Here is a 25,013-nt window from a genome sequence, read left to right as displayed (position 1 = left end):
TGGGGACCCTGCTCACTGGCAAGGGTGTCACATGCTGCTTGCTGCCTGGGATGGGCTGCAGCATCCTTGTGCTGTGTGGTATTTGAGACTGTTTTCATGTGGGGAGAGCTCCCTGCTTACTGCCAGCCTCATTACAAGGCAGAGGGAGTGAGTGCGTGTGTGTGTCTGTGTCTGTTGGAGAGAAGATGCTTAAAGTAGGGGTTCTGGATAAGTCCATTTGCCTGGGCTGGAGTCCTCCTGCTACCAGTAACCAACTCGATGACCGGAGACAAGTAATTTCATCTCTATCTCAGCTTCCTGGCTATAAAATGGAGATAACAATTGTGCCTTCCTCATTGGCTTGTTGAGAGTTTTAAATGTTATTGTATGCAAAGCACTCAGGACAGTGACGGGCACAAAGAAAGCATTAGCTACTGTTATTATAATATTTATGTATACTCTTGAAAACATTTATGCAATGAGCATTTACTGAACTCTTTGATGAGCCAGGCCAGTGGATTACATACACATGTAAAGGTAACAGTGCATTTATTACTTTATATTATTATTTTTTTTTCCAAGTAGAGTTGACTGGCACCAGGTATGCTATTGGTAAGGGCACTGCTGGCTTCCCAGGAGACTTTGCTGATAGAGATCAGTCTCACCGAAAACCCCAGAGCTGGTCTAATTCTGGAGTCTTAGGGTTTTGGTGCTCTCAGTAGGTGCACAGCCCTGAGCTTTCAAGGAGAGGGCAAGTATAGATCCCTCCAGGGTGTCTGGAAGGAGCTGTGGCTGTTTCTTACCTAAAAGAGTGAAAGTCCAGAGCCTCACCTCACCCCTGAACACCACCACACAATAATGCATTTGTTTTTACTCCCTGGCCTAGCAAATGATTTGTTTTCAAGACCCTAAAGGAAAAAAAACGATATAACTTGAGAGCAGAATTTTTGCTACCCCCCCAAAGCTAGCCCCTCAATGATAAAGCTTCTCTTTATGATTCCAGAAGGTCTCTAATTGTATTATGGGGGCTCCTGCCTAGTCCTGCCTTCTCCAGTCCCCTGGTACGTGGGACAAGATTATGGGCCCAGCTGAGATGCCAGACTCAATGGCTTAGCTGTAATCAGGAACCAAAGACCTTAGGTTTCCAATCTCCATTCCCAGCGCAAGCTCAAGTCACTGGTTTATGTTCCCAGAGTATAATGTAAGCAGTAAAGGTGATGGCAGTTTTACAGATGTCCAGTGTGGCACGTATCCCACGTGGTCAGGTTGGCGGGTCCAGCTCATGAGGACAGGAAGGAGGAATATGTGGGCATCTTTATTTCCACGAGTCAGTTGTTCATTCAACAAATTCACGTTATGCAATGTTTCCTCCAGGGTGTTGTGCTGGGGCAGATGAGAGATGAGTCCTGCACGGTCTTGCCCTGAAGGATTCTCCAGTCTAGTATAATAATATGCCCCCCCCCAAAAAAAAAAAAACAAAAACACAGCTAAAGTACAGGAATGCAGTGACATGTTCGGTAAGAGAAAGAGAAGGAAAGAGGCATTTGAGTTTGAGTTTGAGCCCCGAGTTACTGGAGGGATTTGCCTAACCATACCTGAAATATCCCTGTATGTTTGCCTTATTAGGAACAAAGGGCTTTTTTCTCTTGATCGAATCCCGTTTAAGTTCGTGTGACCAGAATATTAGGTGCTAGTCTGTTCTAAATTTGTAATTCTCAGAATCTGCCGGGGGAGGACATGTGCTTCTCTGGGTTCTGAAAACAGCTCAAAGAATGGAGAAAATAGACCCAGTTTGGAGATGACTTCTCGTTGGTTCCTGGAACTTTTGCCTTTATTTAAAAACAGCATGTTCAATGCAAGTTCTCTCTATCGAAAAGGCCTTTGGGATTTGAAAGCTTTTCTGGAAACAAATGCCTGTTTGGTCTAAGTGCTTTTCACCAAAATGCAAGGAAGGGAAGATCATAGTAACAAGTCTCAGAACAGAGGCGATATTGTTTTGTTTCCTTTAGCGGAATGCCTCAGACCTGCTCCCCAAGTTCTGTTTCTTTCCGTCAGCTTTCTGCTCCGCTGTTATTTTGATAAGGGACAGGAAAGTACATCCTTCCCTCTCAGTCATTAAAGTCTTAGCACTTGGGTCAGTTGTGGAAACACTTCTGTACTACACAAAGTCTTCTAAACAAAACAGTGCACGCCCTGGCTCCAGGCTGTGGACCGTGGCAGATTCATGGAACGTGGCATCGTGCTCTGACAGGGAGCAAGAGGTCAGGATCCACAAAACAGGCAGGATGAAATCACCAGCCCCGTGCCGTGCAGGGAGGTGGGGAGAGCAGAGCCCTCCCTGCCAGTCTGGCAACTCGCAAAGTCCTCAGGCTCATCCCACACGCTGGCTGCTAGTCACTGCCGTGTGTTTACATGAGTAATGGAGCTGCCGGGGGAGGGGAGTTGTAAGCAGAGCGCCGAGCCTCGCAGCTCGCATTCGGAGGGACGCTGACATCCACACCAAGTGGAGACTTCCAGGGATGTGGCCGGGGAGCAGTCACATGCCGTAGCTTTCATGAGCACAGACATCAATCAGGCAGATGTTTGTCGACTGGAATGGGTAATCACTACTTTCTCTTTGCTTGATTTTGTTTGTGAGCTTGTTTACCTTTGATAATTCCAGGCTGGCTTTCTGGGATGGACTTTCAGACCCAGCCTTTAAGGGAATGAGAGGAGAGCGGGTTTGGGAAGGGGAGCCTGAGCCCCGAAGCTGCTTTTTAAACTTTTGCCTCTCTCCCTGTAAAGGCAGCTCTGCTCTGCTGAGCTTCGCCAACAGTAAAACTGTTATCCAGAGTAGAAAATCAAATTAGTAGGATTAATTGTGCTTGTAAAAATGAGGACAATGTAAAATGTCCCAAAACCACTGGTGAACTGCGTGACATAAGTAAGATTAACAACAATTAACAGGGTTTGTGTGGTTCAGATTTGACATTGTCCTAATCATCCCTTAAGTAATAAAAAGTGTCGGCACCTTGAAAGGTCTGAAAGAAATTGTTCAGGGTATAATTCGTTTGTTTGGAATGGCTCAAGGACTGGTTGGTTAGTTGGTTGGTTTTAATTTTGCCTGACTTCGGTGACTGATGAAGTTAAATGTGAAAGCCGATGCCGGACGGTCGGAGCTCTCAATAAGCAGCAGCCTTTCCCCTACTTTCTGTATAGATCTTAAAAGGAACCAAACTGTACATCACGGCTGAAAAATAACTTTGATTTGCATCTTGTTTATGACTTTTAAAAAGTGTGACCCCCAATGGCAGGCTAATCCCAGTGTAATCTTAGGAAGTTATTGTAAATAACCCTCAAGATCTTCATAAAATTACATTGAAAAGGAAAAGAGAGCATGCTGATTTAAATGTATTTGCCAGATTTGTTGAGATTTGATACATGCTGGTGGCAGTATTATTAGTAAATACATGTAATAATATTTTCCAGAGTGTTATTATGAATGCTTCTCTCTATAGCTATCTTGTCTACTTACCTGTATGATAATTTGAGAAAATGCTTATGTCTCCAAACACTTTCAAAGAGAGATGTTTTCAAATGTTACATTACTATGATACCATAATGGGGTGGCATATCACTTAGGTTTCTGAAAACAAGATACAAAACAAAAAACAAAGAATGATCTGGAAGCCCGGTTCAAGTTTGTCTTTCAAAATGCTTCTTCTCTAACAATGGGGAAGGACATTTTTCTTATTATCATCCTTTAGAGAGAAGTGCTTCATTTTATTTGTATTAATTAGACATTTTAAAGTGTGATAGATTAGCTCTGAGAAACATGTACAGAAGTATATAGTCTACCAAGTTGCAGCCCTTCAGAAAGTGAAGAAAAGCAATATAACGAAGGCTGCCGCAGATGTGTACATTTCTCTGAAAGCAATGAGAAGGGACCACTGTAGTAAGATTCTTGGTCTTTAATAAGGAAACCCACACAAATGAAAACGTATATCAATTGTTCTCCCTTTGTTTTCAGCGCCAAATCTTAAAGGCAGACCACGCAAAAAGAAACCATGCCCACAAAGAAGAGATTCATTCAGTGGTGTTAAGGATTCCAACAATAATTCTGATGGCAAAGCCGTTGTCAAGGTACAGTCATTCACTCCATGGTATTCATTTTGCTGCATCTTTTTATTTTTCCTTTTTGTTCTTTATTTCTCTGCTCTTGTGTGTTGGTGGCAGTTTTCAATTCAGAATTTGACTTTGGTATCCAGAGCTTTTGAAGCTCTATGCTGTGTTTGTTTCCCCCACCTCCCCTCCCCCCTGTTGCTGGAGGGTGGGGGGGGAATGTAGGCATTTTGATTAGTCAACAGAAAGACTTCCCACCTCCCAGCTTGGCCTGTTGGGTAAAGGACAGATGATTAAGCACCTACGTCACTGAGGCTGAGATTTCATAGTGGGTGACACAATGACATAGTTTACTCTGCTTGTGTCAAAAATAGACCAGCTGAACCATCCTCTTTCTAAATGTGTTCATCTAAATGTGTTTCAGAGATTAACAGAGGATGAAATTAGAAATGGCTAGAATTAATGTTTTTAGTTATGTATTTTTCAAAGTCACCTCTAATTTACATTAGAGTATATTTAAAGATACATAGCAAAATATTTATTTGTATACATAGACCCCAAAGCATTTATATGCTTTTAAAGATCTCTATTAATGAAGAATGGAAGTCTAAATTCTAGACTGTTTTTCAAGGCCCAGGCCCATTTTGCCTAAGCATTCTTTGGAATCTTGAAAGTGCATGCCTGAAGTATTTAGCACCATGAAGGGTGAGGTATCACTTCATATTTTTAGACTTATCTTTTTGACTTTTGTGGGCTTGGGTCAGATTTCCATGCTTCCATTTACTGTGCTGAGGTGGTATTTTTGTGCCAAAGACAGCAATAGTCCCTTTAGGAGCTGAATTGAAGACCAGATTTCAGCTGATACCAGTTTCCAGATCCATGAACTAAACTTCTGAAAATGGGAGTATTTTGATTAGTGGTGAATTTGGAAGATTCTGATATAGAAAAAAAATGAATTCAGTTCTGTGTAGACAATCTACTATTTGTCTATCTTGTCCTCCACCCCCCTCCCAGCCCAGAGTAATGAAGTAAATCCTAGACATTGGTATTCTAAAAATCTTATCGTCAAGTGTGATTGTTTTGCCAGGAAATTCTGAGGGCTTTTTGGTTAGAATTTCTTCATGCTTCTAAGATTCCAAAGGGTTAAAAAGAGATCAACCAATAGAAATGTTTATTTTCCATTTTCTGGCTAAAAACACATCTATCTTTCCCTAAAGTTATTTTTGTTCTACACGTTGAAGCTTCTGTAAGTTGACATGGATACCATGAAGGATATTTTCTTGTAAGTTGGACATCTCAGCCCTAGAACTACCTACCTAAGACTTCGGTTTCCGTAGTCTTGAAGGATGTCAGGAGGAACAGCTTATTCCCTAGAAAGTAGTTTGCAAGTCCCTGCAAGATACTACAGAGCAAGAAGGTGTTAGGACCATAACACTGAGCAGAGCTTTTGCTGCCTATGCCTTATGTTGGCACCCCTCCCCACTGGTACTGCTAGGATGCCACCATGTGTTCACTCCAGCGTTTTCTGTACCTGATCCTGGCAGAAGGAATCTTCTTCCCATGTCATTTGGAGTCCCTACCAAGATATGCCTCTGGGAATTTTACAAAACTCATACAATTCATCTGAAAGAACAGAAACTCCCATGTTTCTCTCCATGGATGGCGGCTTAGAACTCACACTCGGGCTCACAAAACTGAGAACAGGAGCGTACTCTACAGATGGGCTATATTTGATGTTCACTGACTTATCCTCCTTAGGAGGGAGAGAAGTCAAGCCTGTGTTTTCTCGGTGACCCCTTCACCGCCCCTACCCCCAGCCACCACGCTATCATTCAGAATCTACGAGGAGGGGGATCATCCTTCCACTGTTGGTGTTCAGTGGTGAATGAGTGAATGTCCTGCTGCAGTCAGCTTCTGGGGACTGGTCTAATGGCTCAGCTTTTGTCAAGAGTCTTGGATTATAGGCCTGCCTTGGCTCCTTCCAGTAGAGCTGGGGGACTGCTTCAACTAGAAGAAAGAGATGGGCAGGGATGAAGTGTGACAGCTTGTCTGTTGGCACCAAGAGACAAATGTAAAATCCCTACCGAATGAACAAGCCACATCTGGGACCAAGACAGCCATTAAAAAGGCATTTGTGTCTTCATGTGGTCATTTCCCGTGAACACTACAGTAGAGATTATAAACCTGTGACCATCTGATCATTTACTGAACTGGAAGCAGCATTTTAGGGGACAGTGAACTGTTTGACTTTATGACCAAGACACATGTGACTGTTTTTTTCAAAAGTGCCTCAAACAGACCATTTCTAACTATGAATAAGCACCAGCTTCATGCAGTTCTACACAGCAAAGCTCTTAGAGTAGGACCCACTGGGTTTGTTGTGTTCATGACTGGAAAAAAAAGTCAAGTAATTTGCCTGTCACTATCAAAATGTTGCAGTCTCTCAATGAGAACCCCAAAACTAGCTTTGCAAGACCCTGTTTTCTGAGGGAGAGAAAATTTCATGGCTTCCCAAAGACAGCAAAAGTCACATGGGGAGGGAAACTACCAGTTCTCTGAAGACATTGTGAACGTGTTCAGCCCAAATCCTGCCGTTTCCCTGCAATCATCTAAAAGAAGCAAATCTGGGGCCCAGGCCTGTTCATAGGGTGGTCTATGCCAGAGAAATCCTCTTGACCTAGGTCTCTAATGAAAGGCCTATATTGATAGAAGGCAAATGATTTCTCATATCCTGTAAGCATTTTCCAAAGGCCAGAAGTGTTTAACAGGTGGTTTATATTCTGAAAGGAACACCAAAAAAGGAAACCATGGTGTGCAGTATGTTCATTTAAATCACAAACATACTTTCGATATTTCATAAATGTGATACTTATATTATTTTCAATTTTTTTTCTCTCATTTGGTCCTTGGAACAACACACATGGATGATGCCTTCTTGCTTTACTGAGGAAGAAACTGAGGGTCACCTAGCAAGTTAGTGACCAAACCAAAATTAGAACTCTAGCTTTTTTATTGCTAGTTCAGCACATCTTGTTGCCCCAGTTGAAGGCCGGATTAGTTATAACTCAGTCCCGTGGAAGGATATGGTTAATATCAAATAGGTGGTGGTTCATTGAAAACATTAAATGTTTAGTCTTTAATTAGTACTTTCTCAATCATTTTGGAATCCCTAAAGCTCTTAGTGAACTCAACAGGTGCGTGGTGTTCAGGTCAGGAAAAACAGATCTAATAGTTAACCATCACCATCAAAAGGTTGGACTTTCTAAGGTCAACATGAAGACTAGCTCGCATTTCCATTAACACCTGCAGTATGATAATTCTGTAGATTGAAATGCTGAGAATGTTTTGGGTAAATGTAAAAAAAAAAATTAGAAAGGAATTTGACTTGGTTTGTAGCATAAAGAGCTCATTTATGTTAACTGAAAAAAAATGTATGAAACTAGTACAGGAAAGGAAGCCACTGTTCACTTGTTCACTTCTTACCGAGGACCTGGCCTCCCCAGGAGCAGTGTGCTGGGAGGCCCACTGAGATTCAGGATGGAGTTCAGTAGGTGGCAGCCTGGCTTCACTTGGGGCCTTTGCAACGAAGCAGGGAGTGTGAATTACTTTGGGTCTGGTTTGTACATCTCTGTGCTTTCCTTCTGTTTCTGGATGTTTCTACACAGGTGAGGCCAAGGGTTAAGTAGCTGTCCAGACACTGAGGAGCAAACCTCATACTCTTAACAGTGGTGCATCTGACCTAATAATGTGGATAATTGGCCCATTATCACTGCAGATTTAAGACTCCATCTGTTTAATTACACAAACCTTAGATCTACTCCTTCTTGTATAAGGTTGGGATTTGGGATGGGGCAAACCCGAGTTCCAAACCCAGAGGTCTGCTCCTCACTAGCCATGGGACAAAGTACATGGCCTCGCTGAGCTTCAGTTTCCTTGACTGTAAAATGAGGCTAAATATCTCCCTTTTACAATTCTTAAGAACATGAAAGTGGAATATGTGAAGCCCACACAGCACTGTATCTAGCTCATTGTAGGAGCTCAGTTTATAATGATTTCCTTCCCTTTGCTCAATACTCAGTAGAAGGGATAGAGCTCATTTATACTTTGGAAACCACCTAGTTTTATCTTTTACTTTTCATTTCATAAATCACATTGCTAAGAAGTAGGTTTCACAATGCCTAGTATTAAGATATACTTTTTAATTGGAAATTTGTTTTGACTACCAATTTAATATTTTTATCAAGAATGTCAGTGAAGTGTAATGTTTAAAGCCGTAAGTCCTAAAGTAAAGCCACCTGGGTTCAAGTGCCAAACTCACCACTTACGTGTACACCATCTTGTGATCTTGTAGATGATGCTCATCCTCTCTACCTAAGTTTCTTTATCTCTAATATGAGAATAATAACCACTTTATTAGAGTTGTGAGTATGAAATGAGATTATACCTAAACACTTGCTTAGAATAGAGCATGGCTTCCTAGTAAGCACTCAAAAAAGGGTGGGAAGCAATACAGATTAAAACTGGAGTGATTTTATGATTTTAATAAGCCATTAAATTATAAATTTCATCAGAACTTTAGACCTAACAACCTAAAATTTGGCAGTGAAAAATCATGACAACATAAAGTTTCACAGGATGTTCACCTTCATATAATATTGCAAAGTACTCAAGTTTGAAAATATTGTAAGGAAAAATTCTACATGGAAAAAAATGTTTGAATCCAATTTCCACAGCCCCTTTAAAATTAAAATCTTATCTAGAGGCCCCATTGAATGAGTTGCACAGGAAGTCTTATTTTTCCAGGACTAGTCTAAAGATATTAAACTAGTGTGTTCACTTGAGAGAATAAGCAAGAAAGAAAACCCTTACAGAGAAAACACTTCCCTTTAACAAATAAACATAGTCTTTTTTGTTTTTTGTGCTGTGGTGAGAGGCTCTGTAAGGAAAGAAAGAGTTCAGAAATCTGAAATGGACCGTGTTGTAGGTATGAGGGGCATTTTTATTCATAACATTTCCCTAGCACTTGCCCTCTTCTCTCGCGATGTTAACTGTGGAGATGTAAAGAATATTGGAATGTACACATTCCCCATGGGCACACTTGAACTCAAAGTCTGACCCTTTGTACTTCCTCCTTTTACAATTAAAATAGCTCAGCAACTTAGTGTTATATTTAACAACCATCAAAGGCCTCTTGTAGAACATGGCAGTGAAGAGGGAACATTAGGTTAGCTATTCGATATGCCAGGTTCCCTATCTGCTTGTAGTGTGGAAGGAAGAACATCTGGAGCATTTACCACCATTTATTTTTTAATTATGGAACTTTATATTATACTTTCTCTTCTTGGGTTTTGAGCTGACCTCTGCTCTTTCTTTTGTGGCAAGTTAACATCTCCGATTATATTGTCAGAGCAGACTAAAAAGCAAGAGGCCCTCATTAAAGAGAGGGATCTTTTGTTTCCTACTGAGAGTGTATCCAGACATCACTCTCAGGTGACAAATAGCAGAGACCTTGCTGGTATTCTTGGTGCCAGTACAACTGCTGGCATTGACTTGTTTTTCCAGGTTGCTGGACAGTAGCAACAAGATAAGTTTACTATAAAGAAATAAACTTGCTTTTCATTTTGATACAAAGTGTAAAATATGGGACTATTTATTAAGATGACAGGGTTTGTTCAAGGACATTTACTGTTGGTTCCCCTTAGGAAAATATAATGTATAAAGAGTCAGGAGAATGTTCCTACCAAGTACAAATGCTATTTTCTAATTTCACATCAACATACTTATAAGGAGCCTAAAAGAAGCTGGTGCACTTAGGCAAACTATGGCCCACTGGCCACCTGTTTTTGTCAATAAAGTTTTATTGGAACACAGCCACACTCATTCGCTTACATATTGCCTATGACTGCTGTCCTGCTAAAGTTGAGTAGTTGCCACAAAAACTGTATGGCCTCCAAAGCCTATAATATTTAGTATGTAGCCCTTTACAGAAATTTGCCATCCCCTGGTCTAAGACAGTTCATCTTCAGTGGTGCCTCTAAAAAGCTATTAAAAGCAGGGATAATTTACTGTTCCATCCTTCCCACTCAGTGAAAATTGTCACCATCTCTGTCACTAGCGATGTCTTTGTAAGCATTCCAGGGCTGCGCCGGGTCTGATATGGCATATTTTCCATTTTCCAGGTGAAATGTGAGGCCAGGTCAGCCTTGACCAAGCCGAAGAATAACCATAATAACTGTAAAAAAATCTCAAATGAAGAAAAACCAAAGCTTGCGATTGGTGAAGAGTGCAGGGCAGATGAACAGGCCTTCTTGGTGGCACTTTATAAATACATGAAAGAAAGGAAAACGCCAATAGAACGAATACCCTATTTAGGTTTTAAACAGAGTGAGTATACTTGTTTTCATTTCTGAAATATCAAAACTGCTCAGATTCTTTGAATTGGAAAAAATAATTTTGACTCAGGATTATGTTGAAATCCTAATCTGGGGATAGTGCTCTCTGTTTATACTAAATCTACAAATGGTCCACGCCAAGAATTTTTTCCCTGCCTCTTTCCGCTACGTTGTTCCCTTCTGGGACAGTTGCAGTAAGATATTTATAGGCTTGAATCCACTGATTATGACTGGAAATAGACATGTTGAAAGTTTCTCATTTTCTGTTTTGTCAATCTTGAGTGTCTGTAACGCCTTTCTTGTGAGATAATAATGTGACGTAGCTTTATCAGGCACAGATGTTGCTTGTGAAAAAAACAGCTTTTAAGAGGAGGACATTTAAAGATGGACAAAACAACCGCAAAGAGAAAACACATTTCTTAAGCCCCAAATTTGTTAAAAGATAACAAAAATCTCACTTCAGAGGAAACAAGAAATACACAGATTTGCACAGAGGGCCTAATTTTGAATGACTCTGACATGTGCTTTTAAATGTAAATGTCATTGTATATTTGTGAGTAGAACAGGGAACTCATAGCTGGGTGGAATTCCATATTAAAAGAGAAAAAAAAATCCAGATCTTGCCTTGATTTTGCAACTGAACATATATTTTGCCTCTGTCTGGATTTAGTGGTGCACAAAGCGATGAGCCCCTGGCTTGAAATAGTATTTTCTCCAAACGTATCTTCCTAGATTAAAACCATGTGTCATTTTGATGAAGAATGTCAAACCTGTATGTTTTACATAACAATTTACATACCTAATAGCAATTGGCACTGATTGCAAGAGAACACTCGCAGCCATTATAAACTTATATAACTACGAATGATTACAATGTTTGTCTGAAAACTGGTTGCTTGAAATAGAAGTAAAATTAATGTACTATGAACAGCTTTGTTGCATTATGCATTGGTTCAGATTAAATCAAGGCCGAGGCAGGGCTCTTGATAGCTTTGAAATAGTGCAAGGTTCAATGAGGCTTTGCGAACATGTTGTGTCAAAGAGCCTTTTTAAAAAAGAAAAAAAAACTTCATTGTATTCTTCATTTCCCTTACCAAGGAATCACTTGAAGTTCAATTTTCCCCTCTTGTAAAAGAAGCCAATCCATAGCAGTCCCATTCCATGGTATTTGGCATAAATGAACAGGGTTGCTAGCAATTTGGCATAGTTGTTTAACAGCATAAACATATACAAACTCTGCAAAGAGAAATCTGCTTGGAAAAAAAATATATTTGCAACATCACATAGGCCAGTTAGGGGACTAAGTGGGCTCATGACTCAATTCCTCTCTGAATGAATGTCTTTCCTTCCCTTTGATCTGTTGTATTACTGTTGCCTTGCATGTGAAATATTTGTCTTCCTACTCATCGTAAGCCACTATGTGTTAGTGAAATATGGTATGAGCCTTTGATATAGTGTTGCCATCAGACATCCTATTAAGAAAGTAATCATATATTAAAGTGGCTGTTATTTATTGATTATGGAGAGTCCTTATCTGAGGGGAGCTTTTTATATTACCATTTAATCAATGACTTCTTTCTAAGGGTTGAACAAGACCAACTTCAATTTTGAAATCCCACAGTTTTTCCCAAAGACACTCTAATTTAGTTTCTCTTCCTTTGCTGATGGCAACAGAACTAAAACTTTGTTGTCCCTTATCCTAAAAGTAGACCCATTTTCATGGCTGTGTAACTGTTTCTTAAGAAATATTTTAAGTGGTAATAATAGATCCTGTTGTCGAATGCCCTTGGGCAAATTGTTTCCTAAGAACTTAGCTCTCTGGGGTACTTTAGCGTTTCTTTTTTTTCTCTTTCTCATTGAAAAAAAAACAAAAACAAAATGTTTTAATTGACATTTCTTGGAAATATGTTAATGCAATGCTTATCTAAATACTTATTGTCCCTCTAACAGTTAACCTTTGGACTATGTTTCAAGCTGCTCAAAAACTGGGAGGATATGAAACAGTAAGTTTTTAAGCAACTTAAATGAAATAATTTTGCAATCTAACTTTCGCCCTGTCTTTGACCAAAATGGAGAAAATGCAAAAGCAAACCATCATTGACTGCCTTTTCAAATGGCTCTACACTTTTGGGGGTTTATTGGGCCACTTTTGGAAACAGTCCCAATTAGTTCCAGGTTTGGCAAAATTGTAAACTTGTCGTAAAAACTACAAGTGGAAAACATATGTAACTCTCCCCTGTCAGGGAAATTAGTTGGGTCTGTAATTTTTTCCCATGTTGAGAAAGGGCTATTATTGTACAATAAGCCAAGATTGCATAAAAGAAATTTCCCTTGGCAATGTACCTGACATCTGTTCATGTCTAATATGGGAAATGTATTAAAGGCTTTCAAAAGTAATCAGTATTGGCCATTAAGGAATAGAATGCAGCAGAATCTCCTCTCATTCTGGGGCAAAGAAGCTTTATTAGACAAGGGTCAGTGCTGCATAAACAGGAAGTTATCAAACTTATTCAGAACAGGCTCTGACAGTCTTTATCAGCTAATTCTAACTGACAGGAATGGGTTATTTTTAGCCCACAGGAAAATTTGATGGCCACGGATTTTTACAGCATGTATTTTGAACCAATAAAATGTTAGAGCAACAAACTGAGATTAAAATCTTGAAATAAGAAGAAAGAGCTGTGTTAGTACAGCACACGGAGATGACATCTATACTAAAATCAATTGACATAGGAAGATGTCGTCACTGGAAATATTTTCTCCTCCACACAATGATCAGATTAAGTTGTGTCATTTCTTCTGCAATTGAATAAGAAATTATTTTTTCTTTCCTTAAGAAGTAATCTGGGATATCTCTGTACCATAGTAAAATGACAGTAAAAGACACAAAATCAAGAAAATGAAATTCATTTTAGCCCAAACGTAATAACCAGTGTTTCTGGACAGATAAAACATATTGTTCCACAAACTAATATAATGGTTTAATGTCAGGGCTTGGGATGGGAAAAGAAGGGAAGCATTATGTGATTCAGATAATCTGGTATTTACTGTAGAGATATCTGCTATGAATTCTGACTAAAAATCCTTTGATGTGAATATATGTGCATGTAACATGTTTATTTAATGTATGGGGTATATATGTTTATAAAGAAATATAATACATGACCTACAGAAAAAAAAGGTGCATTTCATAGACATGAATTTACTTGAAATATTTGTTTTGTCAAATGCCCTGTGTGAAAATAAATACTGTAATTTCTTACTTGGTTGAGTCTGTTGATAGGGGCAGGATATAGAATCCTTGCCACTGCAGCTCATAGTTTTGCAAAATCTTGAGCTAATTATAGCTTTCATCCATGTGAAATAGATGATAACTTATTCAGGGGTTAGTCTTATAAATTCAAGAGGTAGACCCCATAACCTTAGACTTTGATGTCTAGCTTTTAATGTTAAGAATAGGAATATACATTTTTATATGAACTGTGACTACAGATAGTTACATATATTGCACAATGTTATGAAATGTCCTTTTAAACTCAGGAATTTTTTTTATTCACTGATGAGAGTGCCAGTAAATTTCACAGAATCAGTTTTCCCTGCTTTTGTATCTTCTGTATCTTCACAAAGATGTTTTTCTCTCCCCCATGCAACAGAAAGTTGGTGTAGAACATACAGAAGAAACTTCTGATAAGTTTCAAGGCATTTGCAGTACCCTTTGAACAAACAGTATTTATTCTTTTGTTGAGTGAATGAATGACCACATAGTTACTGAATATCTTATGTGTACAAGGCATTGTGTTAGACACCGTGGGAGATGAAAAATATCTAGGCCAGTGATTTCAGTCCTTATGATGCTTACCACTCAGGAGAGGCAGTAATAATAATTATAAGACAAGGTGGAAAAAGATCAGTGCCCTGTACAGATGAGATACTTCCCATGTAGAGATGAAGGAAGAAAGGATTGCTGGCTCTGATGCCATTTGAGCAGAATTTTGGGGAATGGATGGGATTTAAACGATGAGTGGCCATGCCCTCCAGAATGACAGAATGAATCAAATAAGAGAAAAAAAAATGGAAATTGGAGGTGGAATAAAGTTGGGCATAGAGAGTTTGAGTAACCTAATATATAGTGACTAGGTGGCTTGGACAAGCGGCCATGAAGGGGAGTCTTCAGAGAGCAGGATGTAGAGAAGATGGAGCCAAGTGAGGGAGGCCTTCCTGGGCTAGGCCCCGGCTGCTAGGTTCCCAGATGCTAGGTTCCCAGATGCTAGGTTCCCAGATGCTAGGCCCCGGAGTTATTCAGGAGGTTGGTTGCGGGGGAGGAGAGGTGGTATGGAAGGTTGTTGACTCCTATCTCTGGTGATTAGAGTTGCTCTTCTCTTTTGGGTACTGTGGGGTCACCTTCATAAAGGGAAATTTATGCCCTGCTTTTAGGCAGATAGAGGGAAGGCAGAGAATTCTTCCTATATCTGTTAATTCTTAGTTGCCTTCAGCTCAAAATAATCCTTATACCAATATGGCATATTTGGAGGGGGGTGACAAATTCTGATCCCCTTCACTTGGGGTCAGAGAATACGGAAGACCAGATTGGCATTTGCCCTCCAGAATTTTAGAAGAAATTTCTCCTTCCTTTTTTCCTTCCTTCCTTCCTTCCTTCTTTCTCTCTCTTTGCTTTTCTTCTTTCCTTCTTTCTTTCCTTCTTTCTTTCTTTTTTCTTTCTTTCTTTTGTTTCATGCTATTGGTCCTGTAGGCACTTAAGTTTCCCACTACTGTTCTGCATTTAAGCTTTTGAACCACCTAAGTATAGAATACATATTTCTCTTGTATATTTTGACTAATAAAACTGTGAGATGTTCAATGAGCTTTCAATTTTGAAGTCAGTCCAGGAGATGTATGAATAATATCCAAAGTCCGAGGACTTAAGCTGACATCACAGTGTTGCTAGAAGACACTTATCTCTGAGATTATCTGATGTCAGAAACGAGTGTGGACTTGTAGTCATTTAAAAGCTCAAAAGAGATCTTAGAGTCTTCTAGATCAGTGGCTCCCAAAGGCTACTTGGGAACTGGGGCTTAAGTTTTCAGTGAGGAACTTTAAAGTCTAAGTAGTTGTCTAGACCCCTAACCTCAAGCTATAAACTCTGCAATGGGGCCTGCGCCTGAGAACCAGAGAATCCATTTCTTTTAAGCTAGCACAGGTGATGTTAATTCAAAGCCAGTGATAACAATGATTATTAACACTTAGCTAACTGTTCCCATGGCTTCTAGTTTCAAAACATGGCCCCTGTCTAGGTCAAATATCAAAGATTAGAAAGTTGTCTTCGTGCTATTGCTATATAAACATGTAAGCAGATTAACATTTCCTCTGCTCAGGAGCAGCACAAAGTTTCTGATGAGTATTTTTCCATTCAGTAAAGTGATAGTCTAAGTTGGGACTCAGTAAGCTATTTTCATTTTGAATGAGGGGAAGTATAGTGCTCTGACGTTTTTATTCTTTCTGAATTGGCCTTTGTGCAAAAAAAGGATTCTTGCTCTGCTCCATTCCATACTCTCATTTCACAAATGAGAAAACTGGGTCACAGGGAGATGGAATGAGTTGTATGAGACCCTCTTGGCTTTCTTCACATTCTGACTTGGTAAGAAGTTGGTGCACAATTGTGTCACTCTCCATAGCGTCACTGGGAGTAGAGAGATTTATAAATGATTGTTCTTTGTGCCTTCCATCTCCAGCAATCTCTCATGTATCCAGAGTGCTTTCTATAGATTTTGAGTGATGTTCTGGAAAAAGGATCTAATAACCCACTTTCATTAGTAGCATCTTTCAGTCTGTTCTTTGCACCTAACGTCAGCCTTACCCAGATACACTAATTGCTAGCTGAGATTTTATCTGATTCTTAAGAAAAAATATATGAATTTAGGAGATGGGTCAAGAAGTCTGGATAATATAAATATTCAATAATAGTAAGAAACTGCAAGTGTAAAATTTGTACATGCATCATTTCTGCTAAAAACTTGTGATTGGATAAAAACATCTCTCTGGAATCCCTTCTGGTTATAAAAAGAGGCCATCTTAATTGGCTTGTTTTTGTTTGTGGTTATAAACTATTCCAAACCTTCTGGTTTGAATTGCGGATTATGGATTATTTCATTCCAGCCCTCCACAGCCCTCAAATTGAATTAAAAAAAAAAAGGAGCAGAAATTTTATTTTAAGCCTTTATAGCATTTGACTAATGGCTATACACAATTCTCTCAGCCTCCTCTGCCTTTGCTGGAAATGTATAGTGTGTCTCTTCATCCTTAGGTTTAGAGATCATAAATATATTGAATGGAATGGATTTCCTAAAAAACAATATTCTGGCATTTTGATTGGTTGGCAGCGAAGACCCTTCCTTTGCAGTGTACCCAACTTTTCCTTCTAAACATATTAGAGTATGGATCACCTGCAGTTGAAGAGGCAGAACTGGATTAAGTTTTGCTGATGAGCTAAAGAGGCCTTCACTTCAGTGTCTGGTGAAGCAATTAATGCCGGAGGAGTAGCTTGGGCTATTACCAGGATGCAGCATATGGAGGGTGGTTTGCTGAAGTGATTTCTATTTGGCTAACCATTTGATGGCAAGCCAGAGGCAATGTTTGGAGAGAAGGTAAAGTAGGGAAATGGGTCTGGAGTAAGTCTCATCCTTGAGGCAGAAAATGATGCACAGTGGTGCTTCTAAGAATGTCAGTTTGCAGTCCCTCGTCTCCTCACCTGTGAAACAAGGACATTATTTTTCATCTGAAAGAAGAAGTCACTTTTCTTGCTGGAAGGATTAGACTTTGACATCAAATTCTGGCTTTGACATCATTTCCAAGACATTCTCTGAATCTAACCCTCATTCTCTGGACAGACAAAGCCTCTTGCTTAAATTCAAAATTCTTGAGGCCAAAGATGATGTCATGTAGTTTTGAAAGGCTCCAGTTCCTGGAGTACTACCAGGAAAAAAAAGTCATCTTCCTTGAATTCAGTCCGCCCTCAAGGTGTCCTGAGAAAGAGGCTGTTTCTCAGACCAGCCGGGCAACACTGCTCACAGGCAAACTCTTCTCTTGACTTCATATTTCCTACACATCCTTAAACCATTAGAAGAACTTAAGTCCGAAAAGATTTCTGATTGCTATTTCTTCACCAGCCCACAAAAATACCAGGATTATGTCATTCCTGATTTCTCAAACATAGAGAAATCCAAGTCCAAGAGCATGTCTTGGGTTAAAATAGTGGTTTTCCAAATTTTTTTTTTTTAAAGTGACAGGATTATTTTCGTCAAATAAAATTGTGCAAGGGACAGATTTCCTTTTCTACTCACTAGATCTGTTTTCTTGGCCGAGATTGGCAGTGCGAGGAGTTAGTTTCAGGCTACCTTTAAAACATCACCTGGGTTCTAAAGAGCAGTTTGAAAACCACTGTATTTATAAGCAATGAAAACTGTATGAACATAATAGATGTTCACAGAGCTCCTTGGCTCTTACCTACACTAGGGAAAGAGATAACTTTCAAGTGTCTTCAAAGTGAGATTAAGTCTCACATGCACCCAGATTGGTTTATTTTACTTGGGTATATTCTGCTCAATTTTTCATCATGCTTTGTGGTTAATTGTGTGGGGTTATGACTCCTGCTAAATTATGGACACTTGAAAGCACTGACATCTCTTTCTTTTCATGATATCTCACCATCTCCATCCCCTCCTTTTACCCCTATGGCTCTGTAGCAACCGACGCAGTGCCCTAAAATGCTAAGCAGTAGTAGACGGCGACATCATGAATCCCTGTCATCTTAAGTGAGGACCTTGAAGGGGAGACAGGGGAAACACGACCCAACAGAAGTCACTGCTTGGATGAATTTGGCCATCTTCTTTAGGAAGAAGGGAGCCAGAAGTTGTCTGTTCCCTTGAAAGCCTAATATAATAGAAGACCAAGTTGAAACAGGCACATAACCAGGAGGCCTAAGGCTTAGTGAGAGAGTTGATCAAACTAGCCCCTTCGCCAGATCCAATTTTCCAGCTGAATGGGGCTGGGGGCTGAAAACTGGGAGGCAGACATTGGTTTTACCATGGATGGAATTTCAAAGCTAACACACATCCAGAGAGGACCTTGGACAACAGAATAAAAACCCTAAGCAAATACATAATTAGGCATAAATAAAACATCTTAATACAGAAGGCAGATTTACATGAAGCCCAGTAGGTGGGCCAGGAAAACGTCTCACACCCTTTCCTCTTCCCTGATTGGGCTCTGAGACCCATTGTGGGTTTTCAGGCAAGGGGCGAGAATTTGGACATTTCTAGATCTAGAGTCTATGGTTAGTATTTGTATTAAAAGTACCTCTAGCAACAGAGCGAGACTCTGTCTCAAAAAAAAAAAAAAAAAGTACCTCTAGAGGCAAAAAAAAAAAAAAAAAAGAAATGTGTGCCCAGGAGAACTGTGTACTTAAAAGCATCTAACCATTGGGAAGAGCACATTGTATGACTTTCCTGTGGAAAGAAAATATATCAAAATGGCCTGATTCACACAGGCCAGCCCCTGGATGCTCGGTAAGCGGAGGAAGCACTTCTTTGATGGCCCAGCCCAGTGTTCACTCCACATGAACCCTTGCTGTAAAAACTGTGTTTAAACACCAGAACTTACTAGCCAGGGGGCTCACACAGACCTTTGGGAAGCTGCACACACATGGCTTATTAACGCCCATGCTTGCTGCCGGCTTCCCGCGGCCACAGTTTAAAACCTGGTGTGAGGTAGACTTTTTCCCCCTTTTGATAATGCATTATTTATTCTTAAGCAGTCTTGTCATTTCTGCGATAGGTGAGTGTTTAATAGGGCATTCCCTAGCCTAGATGCAGGGAGGTGTGGGCAGTTTTGCATACTCAATGTCCCTGTCAGCAGTGGCTCTCTCCTGCTCATTGCATTTTTCGCAGTCTGTATTATTTGGTTTATATATTTGCTCACTTGTTCATTTTGGGTTCCCCCCACTAGAATGCAATCCTCTTGGGAATTGGTTCTGTTTTTCATTGTTGCATCCGAGCTGCCACATTTGTTAGTGTCTAACAATAGATTCAATATCTATTCAATGGATTTTCAGTGAATTAATAGATGAGTGTGAGTGGATGGATTCCGATATAATTGAGACTTATCTGCAGCTCAGTGATAGACATAATACAGCACATCTGTTCTAACTAGAGGCACAAGTGGTCAGGGTGGAAGAAACCATGATTTTACTTCATACTTTAAGAGTAAAAATCTCAGAGCACTATTAACCCAACCCACCCCCTTAGATTCTTGCTGTCCTCTTAGCGATATTTCCCTATTGAGAGGGACCAAAAGCTAAAGTTTGAGAACTCGTAGCAGAAGCTGTGATTCCCACAGTCATCTGCCTCATTTTAAGAAAAGGGCCCCCAGAGTTCTAGCTACAAACATGGGCTATTCATCAGGTCATTCTGATGTGGAGACTGCTCTGATGTAGTGGAAAGAAGTCTGCTCTCAGGACCCTAAGACAACCAGTGTGGGTTCTGGTTTTGACACTTTTGCTGTGTGTCACTGGGCAAGTGTGCAGCCTCTCCGAATCTCATCGGTGAATGAGATTCCTATAACCTGCCTCACGGGCTATGGGAGGATTAAATGCTATCATGGATGTGAAAGTCCTTTATAAAATATAAAATACAGTGCACACAAGAGACACAAGGATGACGAGTGGGGACACACATAGGCAGTTTTCTGGTCCTGCTGTGCTCCCCGGTGCCGGCACATCTCATCTGAGCGAGAGGAACACGGACGTGTGTTTCAAGGATCCTCGGTATCCTAAGGGCTTTGAAGAATAATGTAGACTCTTGGAAGGAGATCCTGTTTCTTCTTCCTTGATATACAGGCCTTGAATAAATCAGCCTGAGATTGTATCATTTAAAGGTTAGAGGGAGATTGTAATTAAATATAAAATAATTATCAAAATACGTATTTTGAGGGTTTTGAAAGAGGTTTGAAACCATTGTTTATAAGCTAAGCCAAGCCATAAATAAGAGGGACTTTATTTCCAGTTATACCTGCTAGTAGATATAAGAAGTGGTTTTGTCTAATGAGAACTATTGAAACCAATTGGTTCAAGAATGCTTCGTGGGAAATCAAACAATGCAAAACTAACATTGTCTCAGGTCCTACTTGGGCCTGTTGAGAAGGATTTATGGAAATGAAGGGGTTCTTTTTATTTGAAATGGAAAAGGTACCATTTACCCTATAATATTTAACCACCATCTCTTCCTCCTTAGATTACAATTACAGAGCCCAGCTTGCAAGTTGAGATTTTTTCCCCCCTGAGCTGCTTTTAGCTCCTGGGTGAACTCCACTGGCAACTCTGTGGATATTTTTCAAAAGAAGCCTCCTGCTCTGATTTATATTAAGTGCCACTGGCACCTTTGCCACACCCTGTCCCCTACACATTCCAGTAACAGAGTTTTTCTATAACCCTGCTTAGAAATGTTCACAAGGACCTCCAAACTTGTTCTGCCTTCCTAATTTCAAGGCAAGAGGAGACTTGCTTGGATGTAGTAAACAATGTTATTTCCCCAAATTAATCATTTGCCAGATCTTGCATCTGTTATTTTGTAAAATCTTAATTTATGTACAAAAATAAAATTAAAGAAAAAGAAAGCGAGACTATAGTGGTGCAGCTCAGTAGATTGCGAGCCGTTTGTTTTTATTCACTCAATAATATACATAACTAGCATTTTAACTTTGGAATTCATTAGTTTTCCTAGGATTTGATCGATATCCTGTTTTCCTGACCTAAGTGAATAAAAATAAACAGCCTGCAACATACACAGTTTCAGATTTTGGTTTTGTTTTGGTGGTTAGAGAAACTGGCATAAAAATATAGCCTGAAATGACTGTAAGTTCCACAACCAACTTGATTATTTAAATTAATCTGTGTAGTAAATTTATTTAGTTTTTAAAATAGGCAACGCATTGCATGGTTCAAAAATCAGAGGATACAAAAGCAGGTTTGGTGAAAAGTCTTTGTTTTTACCTGTGTATCTTGCCACCCATTTCCACATGCCTCAGGCAACCGATGTTAATTTTAATTCATTTAAACTGATGAACTAAGATATAGTTTAGCTCAAATCTGATTTTATTTTGATACTTTATATCATATGACACAAAGGAACAGGGTATGAGTTTGAGACCTTGGCAGATAGCTACGTGAATATCCAGGGAGGTGTCTTAAATGAAATGCACCAAGGGTGACAAAATATAGATCCAAAAGTAGAATTCCATTTTTATTGTAAAGGAAAGTGCTGAAAGTGAGATCTCGCTATAAAACCATAAGTCTCCCTATATACTCATTTGGACTTCTCTGTTTCTGGGTTTCCAGAACAGACTGTTCTCTACTGAATGTTGCATATGTATTAAAGCCTGGAACTGTGAGTCTATTATGATGCAAGATTGAATTTCCCATTGCCGTTTTTTCAGATAACAGCCCGCCGTCAATGGAAACATATTTATGATGAATTAGGCGGTAATCCTGGGAGCACCAGCGCCGCCACTTGTACCCGCAGACATTATGAAAGGTAAGAAACCGTTTCTTGGAAAGTCCTTGCATAATTAAAAGTATGTTAATTGGAAGGAGCTTCTGGTCAAGGATAAGACAGAGGAAGTCTGAAGGACCTTTTGGGAAACAGAAAATATCCCTCCGGCATTTTGCTTTGCATACCACCTTGTGATTTTCAGGGAACATGGCTTTCTCTTGTTACAGGAGCTAAAATTAGATGTTCTTTAGTTTGGTTTTATCCTGTGACCACCTGCCTGACAATGCCTCCCCCTCCCCCAAACGTAGATTACTCAGTATGTTCTTTGTAGGTTTTTTTACTATGAGAACCTTTAGCTTCTGGAAAACACAGATCTGCAATGTTACTGGGAGGTTGCCATGAAACTGTTATTAACATTGAAAAGTGAACATTTTTGTAATAAGAGAAATGGCCCCAGATTAGATGTTGTTTTTTTCTATCTTGGTATTTTTCTTCTTCAGCTATGCTTTTGACCCAGGAAATCTTGCCAAGCTCTGTGTGGCTTAGTTTTCTAACACTTTCAGCCTATTTCAGAAAAGTGATGATAATGCAGGTAAGAAGTAATGCAAAATTAGCCTACCGTGGAGGTTGTATCCATAGTAGATTTCCCCTTTGCATAAGGACTCTATTACCCACACCACTGAAGACCAGTAGCAAATTCATGTATTATCCTTCCTCTGTGTTCAAGCCCGTACTGAATTTGTTTAGGTCATGACAACTTCCTCATAACTGGCACTTCCCTTTGGGTCCTATACGTGCATCCTCAGGCAACACCATTTAACACATCAGTTCTCAGTCATGGTTCTTTTGTTCAATTGTTCTTGTATCTGTACTACATTTAACTCAGCCTCTGTAGTATGATCATTCAATAAAACTTAAAATGTTTTTGTAAGAATAATCAGAGTACATTGAGTTGGGTTTAGTATACCATGAGAAATTCCCGCAAAGTATTCCCAAGAGATTGCCTTACTTGGCAGTGTTGTAATCCAGAAGGATTTTTAAAAATTGATAAAGACATTCAAATTATTACTCTTTATAATACTGTTTTTCAATACAGTACATCAGTTTTTTAAATGTGAGTGTTACTTCTCTCAATATTTAATATGAAAGCTCACATATTCTCACTGTACGTGAAAGGTACACCACCGATATGCTTGCTCAGGTGAGTGTTCTGAAAATAACATCTAAGTTTACCATAGTCTTCTTGTTTTTGACTTGTGAGTAAAGGCTTCCATCAGAACATTTTTATTAGAAACACCATCTCCACTTTCAAATAGCTGCTGTTCTGAGAGTAGACATCCCTTTCCTCCATGAGCAAACGTTCTCAACACCTGAACCATGAAACTCAAAGGATCAGACAGCAGTTAAAATTTCAGAAAGGATGGCAGGGCATGGTGGCTCACACCTGTAATCTCAATGCTTTGGGAAGCTGAGGCAGGAGGATCGCTTGAGGTCAGTAGTTCAAGACCAGCCTGGGCAACATAGCAAGACCCCATCTCTACAAAAAAAAGTTTTAAAAATTAGCAGTGTGTGGTGGCATGTTTCTGTCATCCTAGCTAATTGGGGGGCTGAGGTGGGAGTATCGCTTGAGGCCAGGAGTTTGAGGTTACAGTGAACTGTGATCACACCACTACACTCCAGCCTGGTTGAGCAACAAAGTGAAACCCTATCTCTAAAAAAAAGAAGTATGTCTCAGCTGTTAGCCAGCTCACCTAGTTAAAGAATGAGAATATCAATCAAATGAATTATAAAGCATCATGTGGTCAAAATAAATAGATAAGTTTTGGGAGGGAGAGAAGGACTGAATCCAGTAATATTATGTGTGTGTTGTGGGGCGCTGTGTGCGTGTGTTTAATCTACTCAAGCAGTTATGTGAATAAAAGTAGCCTTAGTCTTAAATGAAATGCCAAGATATATTCTTTTGAAGATTGTATACTTTGTTTCATGATTTACCTCTTGGGGTAGCAGATTCCCAAAAGCCCTGGATGAGTCAAATTGGGAAATTCTAGTAGAGATACCACAAACTTTAACAACTAAGAAACATTATTAAAAATTTTTTAAAAATTTCTCTCCTCCTTCCTGGGAGTAGAATGGCTATTTCATAAAGATTTGGTCTCCCACAGGATTAAATTTTTTGAAGAGATATGTCTCTTTTTCAAATCTAGAATTTGTCTAGTCTGTGTATCAGTCAGGGTGCAGGAAGGAAGATAGAAATCACACAAAGTATTCAACAAAGAGCGTTTGCTACAGGCAGTGGCTTAAACAGGTATTGGTGTGAAGCACTATAAGCTAACATGGAGGTAGTAATCTGGGTTGCCTAGGGCTGAGAGAACAGAGAGAAGAGGTTGGGGTATCACCACCCCGAAGTTTGGAGACTGTGCCTCAAAGAGCTGGGGTTCAGATCCCTGGAAAGAGAGAGTCACCCAACCAGCCCTGGTACTTGAGGAGCTCAGAGGAGGAACACTACAGAGCAGGCTCAAACCTGAGGAAGCAGTGCTCCCCAGCTGCTGCTAGACCTCAGAGGAAATGCATCGTTATTTTGGGGTTGACACTGATATGAACAGCAAATGAAATAGAAAAAAGGCAGTCCTTTCTCCCCTCTCCCTGCTTCCCAGGGTCCCCTACACATGCAGAACCCCAACAAGAGGACAGCTGACAAAATGGACATGTGATTTACAGAGTCCCAGTCCTGGCATCACCAAGCAGAGGCTAGAAGGGTGGATGTGGAGCTGAGAGACAATAGTTCTTCTGCCAAGTGGGAACCCCCCTATGGAGAGCCCTGCTTGTGTGGTGACACCAACAATGGCAGTGCAGATCCTACAACCAGGCTAGAGCACAGCTGTTCCAGGGTGATTAGCAAGGTCCTTAAGCTTTCCCTGGCATTTCCTTTTGCTACCCGGACCCTCTCCCTCACGTTGTGATCAGATGCAAATAGCCAACTACCAAAATTTGAAGATCATTG

At 39.9% G+C, this 25,013-nt stretch overlaps 1 protein-coding gene across 2 annotated transcripts in view; it reads left to right on the top strand.

Annotated features, from left to right (window-relative positions):
- The window catches only part of ARID5B (AT rich interactive domain 5B (MRF1-like)), a 177,254-nt gene that overhangs the window by 129,677 nt on the left and 22,564 nt on the right, over nt 1-25,013 (top strand). Inside the window, exons 1-5 of one of the 2 annotated variants that reach the window (XM_012657541.1) lie at nt 2,299-2,578; nt 3,989-4,101; nt 10,260-10,464; nt 12,423-12,475; nt 21,957-22,054. In XM_012657541.1, coding sequence (XP_012512995.1) covers nt 2,575-2,578; nt 3,989-4,101; nt 10,260-10,464; nt 12,423-12,475; nt 21,957-22,054 — 473 coding nt within the window. In that variant the 5' untranslated portion in view covers nt 2,299-2,574. Of the gene's footprint in view, nt 1-2,298; nt 2,579-3,988; nt 4,102-10,259; nt 10,465-12,422; nt 12,476-21,956; nt 22,055-25,013 lie in introns of those variants that run through there. The other variant, XM_012657534.1, reaches the window with a different exon arrangement.

Source organism: Propithecus coquereli, unplaced genomic scaffold (assembly GCF_000956105.1).
Source record: "Propithecus coquereli isolate 6110/MARCELLA unplaced genomic scaffold, Pcoq_1.0 Scaffold115, whole genome shotgun sequence".
Taxonomy (NCBI): domain Eukaryota; kingdom Metazoa; phylum Chordata; class Mammalia; order Primates; family Indriidae; genus Propithecus; species Propithecus coquereli.
The sequence above is the reverse complement of the archived record's forward strand: the minus strand, read 5'-3'. Positions and strand labels throughout refer to the sequence as shown.